The 13266-nt window shown below is 43.6% G+C and overlaps 1 protein-coding gene across 1 annotated transcript in view; it reads right to left on the bottom strand.

Annotated features, from left to right (window-relative positions):
- The window catches only part of Hsepi (D-glucuronyl C5-epimerase), a 57507-nt gene that overhangs the window by 12231 nt on the left and 32010 nt on the right, over positions 1 to 13266 (bottom strand). The window contains exons 2-3 of the mRNA XM_084599119.1: positions 7116 to 7280; positions 3354 to 3681 (exon numbers count right to left, since the gene is read on the bottom strand). Coding sequence (XP_084455245.1) covers positions 3354 to 3681; positions 7116 to 7265 — 478 coding nt within the window. The 5' untranslated portion in view covers positions 7266 to 7280. The remainder of the gene's footprint in view (positions 1 to 3353; positions 3682 to 7115; positions 7281 to 13266) is intronic.

The following is a 13266-nucleotide window of genomic DNA, read 5'->3' as shown; positions in this document are numbered from 1 at the left end:
ACATTGATGTGCCAGAGACCCCTTTGCCAACAGCGAATGTGACTGAAGGGAATAAGGAAGAAAGAGTAACACAGTAAGTATGACAAAGGGAAGATTAAACAACTGGTTACAACTGGAGACAGGAATAATAATAATAACAACAACAATGACAATAATAATAAGAAGAAGAATAATAATGTGTTCACAGGAAGGGAAAGGCACAGTATCTGTCACACTTTTTTCTGTCGACACCTGATCCCTGCCCTAAGGGAAGGAAAGAAGGTGGGAGTGAAAGTAGAAAGAGAGAAATAGGAGCTGGCAGTGGAGGGCTGCAGAATAATTTTGACCATCTGGGGATCTTTAACATGCACTGACATCGCATAGCACGGACACCACAAGCACAGCCGCCAGCGGTCAGGTGCAGGTTCAAACCTTCAGGTTCAACCCAGGGTACTCCGGCACAATAGTCGGGGATCTTAACCACTGCACCACTGCGGCGGGGTTTATAGAGAACATTTTGGGGGAATGTCCAGCTTCACGACACATATATTTATTGAGACATTTTAAAAAGCGAGCTTTGAAATGACATGGCACACTTTGCCACACTCTTCTTCAAAGTATACTTGCTAACTGCTGACTAATAGCCACCTCCATGGGTACTCCGTGGCACAGAATAAATATTTCCGAAAGTTCTGCTTACATTTGTTTCAATGGGTTGTGCTCCTGCCTCGTACCCCCCAACAAGGGGCTAATTCCATGTGCAGATATTGACGAATTTTGAAAGATACAGTGCCTTAGGAACAGCATTTGAAACTTTCAGAATGTGTTCGGGGGGTGTACTTGATAATTCTTCAAGAAGAGATGACACAATAGTAGCTGCACCGTGGAATAAGAAAGCTGCCTTCAAAACTGTTGTTTGCTTGTATTCTTATGGGTGCTAATCTTATAATACCCCCAGTTGGCCTAGCCGGTGACAAAAGCACTACCGCATCTTGCTTTTGCTACACATCAGTGTAGGTTTATATATCAGTCTTAACACTTGTGCTCTGTGGCAGCAAAAAAAAAAAAAAAAAACAGCACAGGGATGACCCAGAGTAAACAACGCGTCACATGTGACAAAATAGCATTCTTGATAATCACTACTTTGTTTATTCTTTATTCGTACAATGCCCGCAGTGCCACTAGGAGAGAGAAACCTACCAAACTTCACCGTAACAAACCGAGCAGCAACAGACTGTATACGCTCAATTGCATCAACATGCATACGATGGAACGGGGCCCACAAAACGCAGGCATACTCTAATATATTGGCAGCTGCATATGCCTGATATGCAGCCTGCTTAACCTCCACAGAGACGGTTATTAAATTCAGTAGTGAAAAGCTAAGGGCTCTTCCTGCTGCCTTACTAACTATATTATGTATATGCCAGGCAAAACTTGTCAGACAAAACTTGTCAGGCAAAAACGGAATTTTCTTTCAATGTAGTGAAACATAACACCTACTGATGCCCCTGTTGTCTTCAGGTAAATTCAGTAGGCCCTTAGAAATCTGTTTGAGGCATGGTGATGGCAGCTTATTTCTTCACTCTGTGTTGCCCCTGAGATGTTTTTCCATTCAAGAGGTCAAACAAGAGCGCAGAATGGCTCCTGCATAGTCTTTTCTGCCATTATCTCCCATAAAATTACAACTTAATGAGAAAAGTAAGTTCACACAAACACAGATGGTAGGTGAAAGTTACATCACCAGTTATAAGCCTAAAATAAATGTTTTACAGCAATACCATTAAAGGACCCATTCTCCAGAAAATTCGACGCCGTCAGCATTGTGAGCAAAAAATAATGAGCATACATCTGGGAGGTGGTAGTTGGCAGGTGATATGGCCAGGCACTCACTGGTCAATGAACTGTGCAACATCATGAGCCTACATTACACGGTCCAGTTAGAAGGAGCTGCAAAATTGAGCAGCTCCTTTGAGATGGAAAATGAGATGGGACTCAAACCCACTAATAGTCTTAGATTTCTAATCAGATATGCTACTCCTAGGCCATGCGGACAGGTTTGTAGCGTTTGGTTAATGCGGAGCGTTATGCCTATGCCAGATGCTCGCGTGCGTAAAGTAGCAGCTTACAACTGTACGCTTATCACTATGTGAGAGATAACAAAGGCACCAATTAACCGGCTTATGGTTAAGCGAGTAGGGAAGTGCATGTACACACACGGGAATTCGAAAGCGGAGCCGCAGATGGGAACCATTACCACTTTTGCATCACACGCCAAAGGCAGGCCTTGAGTACCACCAGTTTTTCTTGTTTAATTTGTTCTAAGATCATTTCAGCGATGCAGTGTAGTGAAAAACAAAGTAGCAATCTTTGGCACATTATTTTGAACCTCTGAAACCACCCAAATGTAGCCACAGTGCATTGCATAAATGCAACATTATAATACATAGCACTTTAAACCACAAATACAAGATGCTCATCTCTTTTTTACTTAAACAAATGTTTCTCTCTCCATAAACCACTTTATACCCTGACTCATAGTATTCAACACCTCTAACAATTTTAACAGGAATACTTTATAGCAATCTATTCAGAAATCATGAAGGGACTGATTTACAAAAACAACTCAGAATATTAGAGCTGCAAAAAGTAATTCCAGAGTGATATTCCACCATTTTTATTTATTTATTTAGTTATATAGGAATACTAACGAGTTTCTCTACTCCATGCAAGGGTGAGTGCAGAGAAAAAAATGCAGGAATTGAAAAGAACAGGAGCACACCAATATTAACAGCATGAAGTATGAAGTGTACGAAGTGACAACATTTATGGCTCCCGTCTGCCAGCTGCTCTTCTACATCCTCATACATGCCCTCAATTAACCACCAATTCCATTATTTGGGCCTATGTTCCTTTCAATTATGCAATAAGCATCCCAACACTGGGACTGCTGACGATACACTTCTAAACAAGAAAAAGTTAATGTATCCAGTGTATATTAAAGTGCTTTGCTGTAACGTCACAACAGTTGAACTAAACTGCCAGAAGAAAAACGAAAACAAATTTTATTCATTTTAATAAATTTTGCTTTTTTTAAGATGCAATGTCTCCTCCTAATATCTTTGCCATGCAATTATGGCATTAAAGCTTCCAAGCGAATTATGCAGAACATTTTGACATTGCTGTGATCAAAACATGATCAAATAAAAGCCACCGCTTATACAGCATTTAACATTAACAGCAAGAAATACACAGGGTGAGTTCAAGTCACCACATATTCTACGCTTCAATTTTCTTAAATGTTCAATGCAATGCTCCGCAAGCAAGACCTAATGTATTACAACCAAGAATACTAGCAAGGGGACAACACTTGCCTTCCACGCCACTGATGCACTTCACCCGGTCACGGACAGCCACATTATAGTTTTCAAACCACAGGAATGGCCCTGCTGTCTGATAAGGCGATGTTGGTGCCATGATCTTGGAGTAGCTGTGCTGCCAGTCAAGCACCTCCTTGCCGTTGCGGTAGGCGACCTTGCCGTACACGTCAAAGTACTTCCGCACGAAGCTGAAGGGCACGTACACTTCGGGCCCTTCCTTTCGACACGGCACGTCATAGTCGTCGTTGATGATGCATTTGATTTCCTGGGTTAGGTGGACCTTACCCTTTGACCCCACACTGATTCCGCTGCTGGAGTCAGCCTGGAGAGAAATGGGCGACACATCTCTAAGTAGATGAAAGCAGCAAAAACTACTACCACAATAGAAACTTGTCGAAAGCTGCCTCACATATAGAGCAAAAGTTACGAGATCTCCTATTTCACATATAGAGTGGAACTTGCAAGATCTCCCCGTTCCTCCGAGCCTGCTTCGAAATGGCTCCCGGGGCAGCGACCAGCAAGCGCGCATCCTTGACGATGGGCCGCAGCGCAACTAGCCGAGAGTATAAAAAGGCAGACTGCAACACGCCTGCAGCAGTGAGCTCTGGGAAGATTCAGTCTTCCGAGCCTCTCTTGCGGCGGCTGACTTCTTTGTTTTTCACTCAGCCCGCGATCAACTCACCATTTCTCCTCATCTTGTATGGCTGCCGCTACTGATCAACTCTGCGACTATGACGCGTCATCGAACAAGAAAGCCGTGAGAATTCCTTTTTGCCACAGACAATCGGCTATTTGAATACTGTTTTCGCCTTTGTTTAAACCTTGATCTGGCTTAGTATTTTTACGCTGTGTTTTCTGTGTAACTGTTGCCCCTACTTACTATATCTGGGATACTAGCTTTGCTATCTTTATAGTCTTCTTTTATCACACTGTTTTGTTCATTGTCAATTTTCCCTCTTGTCATTTACCGAGTCATCTTTTATCACTATTGTGCTCTTGTGTTCCCTTTTTTCTTTTTCATTCTATTATTATGCAGAGTAATTTGGACAACTAGCTATAAATATCCCATTGTTTGTAAAAAAAAAAAAGGTGACTTTCTCGGACTTATTCCTCAATCACACACTGAAACACATACTTCATAGGTTGACCGGCCTAATGGCTGCATCGTGTAGAAAAATGCCATGTGCAAGTCCCGAGAAATAAGCTTATAATTTGCAATTGATTATTCCAAACTGCCATCTCCGTGCCTCGCGGCAACCATAAGCATCTGTCTTTCAAGCGAATTCAGCCTCTGAATGTCGTAAGCCGCATGCGACGTTACTGGGAACGACTGTCATTGGGGCTCACTGAAGACCGTAGTGAAGAAGGTGGTATGCATGCCGAACAGAAGACGTGGCACATCTAGCTCCTGTTTCTCTCACTCCTCTACTGTCAAGCCATAGCTGGGAAGCAAGCAGCAGAACAGGCATAAAAAAGTGCGCACAACTGAGCCTGACTGGTTCGATGATGCATTCTTGGGTGAAGTTTAATATCATCCTGCTCTCTTTGCATTTACTTGCGTACCCCAGTGCATGAGTTGTCAGCAAAAACTTGGAGGCTGTTTTTAATAACTGAAATTTCTGGTAATACATGTGCTAGATCAAAACTTTCTGCGGGAGGACGATACGTGATCCCATATTTGGATTTGACCATTTAGTATGACCTAACGTCTACACACAGTTATTTTCTCTGCACAAGAAAAACATGCAGCACGCTAGATGCTTATACGGCAAACATCTAAACGAGAAGTAGCGCAAATTTTATGTCACGTCTGGTATAGCAGCAGAAAAAAAATATTTAAAACATGAATCTGGTCGGCATGAACCATTACTCACATGCCAAACTTTCTGCCCTACTCCAATCAACATGTCTTCTGTAAACATTTTAAGCATGAAAGATTACTGAGCGAGGAAGCCATTAAAAGAAGATCTTCCTTGCATTCTGGAACTAAACGAGTCAAACTCCACTTCTAGCAAGCAGTTTATGCTACCACCGAAACATAGCAAAGCTCACGGTGCCGTCGCTATTCACGGCGATATCTGCTAGCCTGCTGCTTTAACAGGTATCTTCACAAGTGGACTTAACTGTGAAAAGGCTTACCTTGCCTACACGATACTCCACAGAGTGTGTAATCACACTTCCAGAGTACAATGAACAGAACTGTGTTGGTATCAAAACTGCAGCGGCGTAGACACATTGCGTGCCCATCAAAACGAAAGAAAAAAAAAAAAGAAAAATGGCATAGGCAATGCCGAGCATGATATTCTGAGCCATACCTCTTGGCTGATGAGCAGCACTATGCAAAAGAAGCCTTGCCATGAGGAGGCCCTCTCAGAAGTCAGTGAACACGCTCACATTTGTTATTTACTGTAAAACCCGAAAAAAAAAATGCACGCGCACTTCTCCACATCTCAATATTTTCAGACAAATTTTGCTTCTCCACGCACCACTTTAAAAGCACTATGCTCCAACATTTCATCCTTGAAAGTAGAAGTGACGTGTTCGAAAAGTATGCCGGAAGTGCAGCATCAGCGACTGGCATACCAGGTCCCTAAATACTAAAGGGCCACTGGCACCCTCCGGTCGAAAATATTTTCTTCCCCAGCGAGTGTGAGGCTTTGCCCCCAGAATGCAAGGCCGAAAATTTTTTTGAAAAGAGTAATTAATAACGCAGTTACAGCCACCGCAATCACCCGATTCTGTCATGTTTCTCTCCTCCCGTTCCCTTGCAAATGTGTTTCACTCTCCTGCCCGGTTGTCTGTCCTCCGCAAGCCAAATTCCCCTTCCTCCACCGCGTTTGGTGGGAGGTAGGGCGTGGCACTCTCGTGCGCGAAAACGAAACGGGCAAGGGAGTGTGCGCCGCTGCATTAATTGCATTCAGCCCGGCCGTAGCAAGGAAAAAAAGCGCAGCGAGCGGCACACACAATTAGTTGTGTATGCCCATCCTACACCCATCAATCAGCGAGACGGACCAATGGATGTCGTTGCCTTCAGACGTCAGCCTAGCGGCCCGACAGGCCAGCATAGAGAATGGGGAAGCTGGTTTCCCGAAGGGGAGGATGAGAGAGCTTTGATTTGTATTTTTGATGCTTTGCAGCGCGCGTATCGCTGTAGCATTTTGCACAGACTATCTCCGGTACCTGATCAAAGCATTGAGCTCCTTTGCTTAAAAGGTCATATTCTGGACAATGGCCCTTTAAGGTGAAAGCCTTTCCTGGTGCACGAGTGGTGTCCGCAGGAATGTGTTAAACGAGATAGATCCATAGCCAATCCAACAGTAGCTCCATAACAAGCCAACACTGTCTAAATTGGCCTAAGTATCTAAACTTAGTGTAATCAATAGCCAAAAGCTCCAATATAATCCAGAGAGGTTGTAAACCAACCCAGAAGTCCAGAATCCAATCCAGTAGCCATATAATAAGCTAACATTGGCTCAATTGGCTAAAGTATTTAAACCTGGGTGATCACAGAAAAGTCACAGAAAAAAAAATAGAAAAGAAAAACAAAGGAAATTAAAAATTATATAGAAATAGAAATTAAAACAAAAAACAAAAATAAAGACAAGAAAAATAAAAATAAATTAATACACAATTTAAAAAATATTAAAATAAATATAAAAAAGGCTTCCACCTTACTGCAACCTAGAAGTCTTAAGTGCCTTCTAGAATTTTTTTTTTTTTTTTTATGAGGAGCTGTGCAAATGATGTAACACTTGCCTGCATGAGGAGCGGCTCGGCAGCACTCAGTGGGCTGCGTGCGCTGCAGCGTGCCAGGTAGGAGACCAGTGTCAGTGCAGCGCCTGACAGTGTCAGCACAAACAGCAGCTTCTTGGTGGGCCGCATCCTCATGCCGCCTCCCAGCAGCATGGCTTGGTCTCACGCCTGCACGCATGCACATTCCAATCAACCAATGCGAAGCTTTGCTGTGCAAGTGGTGTAGCTAAAAAATGTCCCAGATGTTATTACATCAATCTATCAGCTAACATGCACTGCTACCGGATACATGCTACCTGATAGTTTAACCTAAATGCCACCACTTTGGTGTGCATTAAAGTGAATATGACAGATGGCACTACATGCTGCTAAGTCAGAAAGAAGCAGACTATAAACGCATCTCGCAAAATGCACGAAGCAAAGTAAGAGCCATTTTTCATCACAAAGTATTGTCATAAATTTGTGTGAGCAATGTACAAATAAAAGGAGAAGGCAATTCAAAGTTTCATAATCAATAAATAACTTTTGAGTAACATTATCCTCCTCGGCTGTTGGCCCTTAGTGACACATGAAATTTTATACACAATAATAATTTAAAAAAAAAAACTATGGATTTTTACGAATGATTAAATATTGGCTTCATGGTGCATGGTTACTTACAGAACAATGTGACCGATGTAATATAGTCAGCTTATCAGCAAGGCTCTTGAGAACACCATTAGAAGTCTTTGTTCAAGTTTTTCTGCATTTCTAGTTACAAGGTATGTACCGGTGAGCAAAAAATGAAGCCATTGCACCGGTATTTGGAAAGCATCACAACTGCTGAATTCCCAGCACAGCTTTTGCACTGACAGTAGTAGCAATAGTAGGCCAAGGTTTGAAGGCTGCTCCTTTCAAACCCTGGCCTTTCCAATGCTTTTTCTTTTTTCTATTCCACTCAAAATTCCCTGGCCACAGAAGAGGCAGAAAAACAAGATACCAATGATAATGGGCATTATACAAGACCTATCTACAGAAAAAAATATATATACCAAAACTAAAAATGCGGCAATGGAAACAAATTTGCCCTGATTTCTTCCTGAAGGTAGTCAAGCATCAAACTGTGACCTAAGAAGCGAAATTGCTTCCCCTCTTCCAGGCCTTCAAAAATGAGTGACTGCCCTTTTTTTTTTCTTACTATTCCGAGCAGCTGCTACTTCTACTAAGTGTGTGCGAATTCAAAATTTCACATTTTGAAGTGAAGAACGGTAATAAAACTTAGATGCATATACAACTCAATATCCTCTGACAGTTCAAATAAGAAAGCACACAGATTGCAATACAAATGTGTTTCCACAAAATGCATTGACTAAAAGAAAGACATCGCAAATATTTTACTTCCCAACTGCGTCATTTGTCACCTCCTAATGCTGGCAGGAAAAAAATAATGAGGAAGCGGAAATTGTGCAGGGTGTTTACAATCCATACAAAGCATAACATTTACAGAGAAAAAAACTTACAACAGCCTTATTTAATGTTTACAAGACGAGGAAGGAGCTGAATGTTGTCATGCAACATTGTAAGCTGCCCAACGTCTTTTGCAAAGTGGACATCTATGCTCTTACTCATCACAATTCATGCAAAGAGAAGGCATACTGCCTGCTAATGGCTGATGTCACTAAATCTCCCTTCACCGGTTGGGTGACACCAGCATGCAAGAGACACGGTGATGAACAAAATGGATGAAGGGCAGCAGCTTGGGCCACAACGAGAACAGAACCTTTAGTGAGACAACCCCTTCCACGCACCCTTGCAATACCTAAAGGTGCAGGCTCCAACTGTGAAATGGCACCCCAAATACAGCATTCTTGAAAGGACATGACCTGCCTAACCCTTGCATTCACTAAACTACACTGCAATCCTGGCTGGAAAAGGCCTACAAATACTGCCACGTTTCCACTAGGCATCAAAATAATTGTTTTGGCAAACTTTTTCTTCTTCTCGGCACACCAAAAGTGTCTGAATGATCTGACCTCTTGGATGGCTAAACTGGCTAAAAATAATGCTCAAATTTCCTGTTGCTCTAATGGCTCACTAGATTAGTGGCCATACGCAATGGCAAACAGACAGGTACCGTAAGAGATTTTTGGGAAATTGTTTAAATAACACTCCACCTTGTTACAGGGGCTTCATACACTACCCATTTGTGCTGCCAGAGGTTCTTACAGGCCTTTGACAAGGAACGCATGAAGAAGAGTTCTGACACAGGTTAGTTGGTTCATCAACAATGAAAAGTCATTCTGGCATGAGTAGCACTGTCAAATGAAGGACGAACAGAGAAACATCACAACTTTGACGCGCCCTTCGCCTGCTGTCCTAGAATGACTGCAAATCGACCCCCCAGCAACACACCTTGCATCCGTTAAAAGCACCTAATTTTTCCCACCTTTAATGCAGAAGGCGTTCTTACGCACAATGCTGTGGGACAAGCACAAAGTTATTTTCATAAAATGTACGGGTATTTTATGAATTTGCCATCACAGTTGAAACCACAGAGCAACTAAAGCCTCCATGGCTAAAAAATCTCGACGCAGCCTGAGAGCAAGCTTTCGAGATCAATCTTGATGCCACGTCAGGGTAGCACAGTGCCTGACATGAGAACACCGAAAGCGCACAAATTGTCTGCCCGTTGTAGCTTACCCACAGAAAATGCTTTTGAGCACAGCTACGATTTTGTGCCTTATGCACTGTACAGATGAAACGGCGTTGTGCCAATGTAAATGAGCCACATGCCGGGCACTCATAGTATGGTCAAAAATCATACAAGACCACCGTGTTTATTTATCCCAGTTTGTACTTTTCTCTGAATTGGCAGCCATACTGATAATCTTGATTTTTCGTGGTACATGAAATTTCCCATAAAATTCCAGATTTTGCAGGTCACTAAGCCCCCTCAGTGGACTAAAAGTGACACCGCTTCTTTGCTCAGAACACTGCCGCTTGACAGATGTGTGCCCTGAGCATGCACAGCAGGTGCCAGCATCAGCAGGCACAGGCCACTCTGTTCTTTGAAACACTGTCTTTCTCCTCGGGTACACTGTTTTGCTGATGCACACTGTTCAAGTGAGGCACAGAATGCACAAAGAGGATGCAAAAAAAAAAAAAAAGAAGAAGAAGAAAAGGAAAAGATGCGCCGGAAAAGAAATACAAGGAAGAGAGAGGTCGCGGGTCGGACTCCGATGACGCATATGGAAGACCATCGCCGGTTTGAGCGTTCCGTGCGATGATGTCCACCTCGCCACGATATGCGTGCACCTGCCTGCTTCTTTTCAAATTCTACCCCCTCCTCTCCACTCCCCTCTCGTCCTGACGTGAAATCAGGCACATGCAAGGGAGGGATCGATGCTAACGCGGGTCTCGCGATCAAAAAGGACAAAGGACAACGCCGGCCGACGAACAAGAAGCCGGCGCCAGTTCGGGCGCTCATTAACTTGCAAATAGGACTCGGGCGACGACTTCGATCTGGCCCGCCGCTTCTGCCTCCGTTCGCGAGCAGAGGACAGCCGCGCATGTTGTCTCGCCGGCAGAGACGGAGACCGTAGCCGGCGCTTCTTCCCTCTCCAGTCCAGCCTTCCAACACGCGCACGCAGCCCCCCGATGTATGAGCACGGGGGTCCACCGGGCAACATCGCCGGCATCACAGTAGATCGTGGCCGGCATGGTGGCCCGTCCGGTTTCGCTGCGCGCGAGAGAGACCGGGAAAATACTGACGATGGCATTGACGGCTATATTACAGACGCGGCTGCAAGGCAGCGTAGCGTAGCCACATGCAGGAAAAAACTTTTTTCTTTTAACCTTGAGCAACAGATTAGGCGATAACCTTGAGCTATAATAGATGATCCACGACGATTTCAAAACTTCATGCGGCCTGCTGTGTTCGTGCGACAGGGCGTTACGGGGTTCTATGCACCGTTTAAATTCGCTCTACCTGGTTTGTTCTTCACGCCATGTCGGCTGACGTCGAAGACGGACACTGTACCGTTCCGTGCCCTGTACACTAAGAGTCTATGACCCGCGAAGCTTGGGTAGAAATATGCGTTTTTTGCGAGAGAGCGCTGATCCGGCAGCGCAGACGTGCCAATGCAACAGGCGCCTGTCAGCACCTGTTTGCACACGCCCACACATTTTCGGTGTTCTGACAAGCTCAGCGATGATTTACGCGCGCTTATTCGCTGTGCTTCCGTTCGTCATGTCTCCGCAGGCGTGGCGGCTGCAGAACCGACCGGATATATCGTCTTCCGCTGCCGATACAGCTGTCGCCTCAAAATGTGGAGTGAAAACTGTGAACAACGCCGGGAAATTTCTCAAACAACGACTCAACTCTGCGAGAAAACGCGGTAACGCTGTTCTGCTGCGCGTACTTGCCGTACCGGGCAGCCTGTCATATGCTAAATTCACATATATAAGGGACACAAGGAACTTCGGCGCTAAGCTGCTGTTGGCGCTAACGATATTTTTCACGCCGACAACCGAATCGCGTCGAGATGCGCAGTAAGAGGGGTGCAATGCGTAAACAGCTGGGGCTGCAGCAGAAAACAGAGAGTGCAAATTCAACCGGAGGCGGATGTGCCACGTGCAGGAAGGTCGAATTAAGTATGCACTGCGCTTATAACAGCTGCTAGAATAGTTTCGCGCGAAGTACTGGCGCTAGGTATACCGCGCAAGCGGCTGGCGAAGGGGGTGCTGGGGAGCTCTTAAAAAAGATTTTTATTATAGGTGTCCCTCGGTTAGGCGGATAGGGTTTAATAACGGGGTGCGAGTGCGCGTGTCCAGAATGAAAGCCGCACCGCCGCACTCCTCGTCCTTTCAGCGCAGCCTTATGGCGTGCGCATTGTTGCCCCACAGTTACCCCATCCCCCTAACCAATATGATCGCCCTATTCGTTCCGTAAACAAAGGAGGTTAGAGGAATATCTGTTCTCGTTGAAGCAGTGTACTGAAATAGCAAAAAAGGGACACGTACAGGCCCCTACGGCTAGCTTTTTCAGGATATGAATAAATATCGATTATATATATATATATATATATATATATATATATATATATATATATATATATATATATATATATATATATATATATATATATATATATATATATGAAGGAAAGAAGCCAACAGTCGGCGAGGCCAAGGAAAGCGTTGGGGTTGGTACTTGTATGTCTTTTTTTTTTTAATGTTTGCTTAGATAATCACAGAAATTAGTAATGTAATCTGTTTAGGGGAAAGATAATTAAACACAAAGTAGAAGAAAAAACAACGTGCCGATGGTGGGAACCGAACCCACGACCTCCGAATATCGCGTCCGGTGCTCTTCCAACTGAGCTACATCGGCCGCTGTCCCCCCTGCTACTTGCTTGGGTATTTATGTTGTCTGCATACGAACCTTGAGAGTGTTCACCAGGGTTATATATATATATATATATATATATATATATATATATATATATATATATATATATAAAAGCCTACGACAGTGTACTTCAAATTAAGTGTAGAAGGTAGAGTGACCAATTTTTTAAGAGGTATGCATAAGCTTAAGCAGGTGCTTATACGGCAAAAAAAGAAAAAAAAAAAGAAAAGAAGAAGCTGTCGGAGCCTGCAGGCGACTTAGGCAATTGTGCACTCTGTCACCTTTTGTTGTTCATGCTGTACCAGCAAGAAATGGAGATTAAATAGGAGCGGGCCTTTCCTTCTTCAAGCAAATAAAATGGATCCAGCAGTCAATATCGGGACTATAAATGTATGCGGATGGTATAGTATAGTATAGTATAGTATAGTATAGTATAGTATAGTATAGTATAGTATAGTATAGTATAGTATAGTATAGTATAGTATAGTATAGTATAGTACAGTACAGTACAGTATAGAAAGACCTGCAGTCGTGATGGATATCTGTGGTACAGAGGAAGACAGTTCAAGTTCGAAGTTTAGCAACGAAAATCGTAGCAGTGATTACTGATGACAACGTGTAGCTTACCTACATTGGATGTAGTATGGATAAGGTAGGTGAGTACAAGCATGTGGAAAATAATGGAGCTGGGCATCTAACAGAGCATGAAGAATATGTAACGGCTAAAGGTAGCAGTAACGTAGCGGCCATGAAAAATAGGGTACT

This window comes from Amblyomma maculatum, chromosome 3, assembly GCF_055883805.1.
Source record: "Amblyomma maculatum isolate TAMU_Amacu chromosome 3, ASM5588380v1, whole genome shotgun sequence".
NCBI classification, from domain to species: domain Eukaryota; kingdom Metazoa; phylum Arthropoda; class Arachnida; order Ixodida; family Ixodidae; genus Amblyomma; species Amblyomma maculatum.
This window is presented reverse-complemented; position numbering and strand designations above follow the sequence as displayed.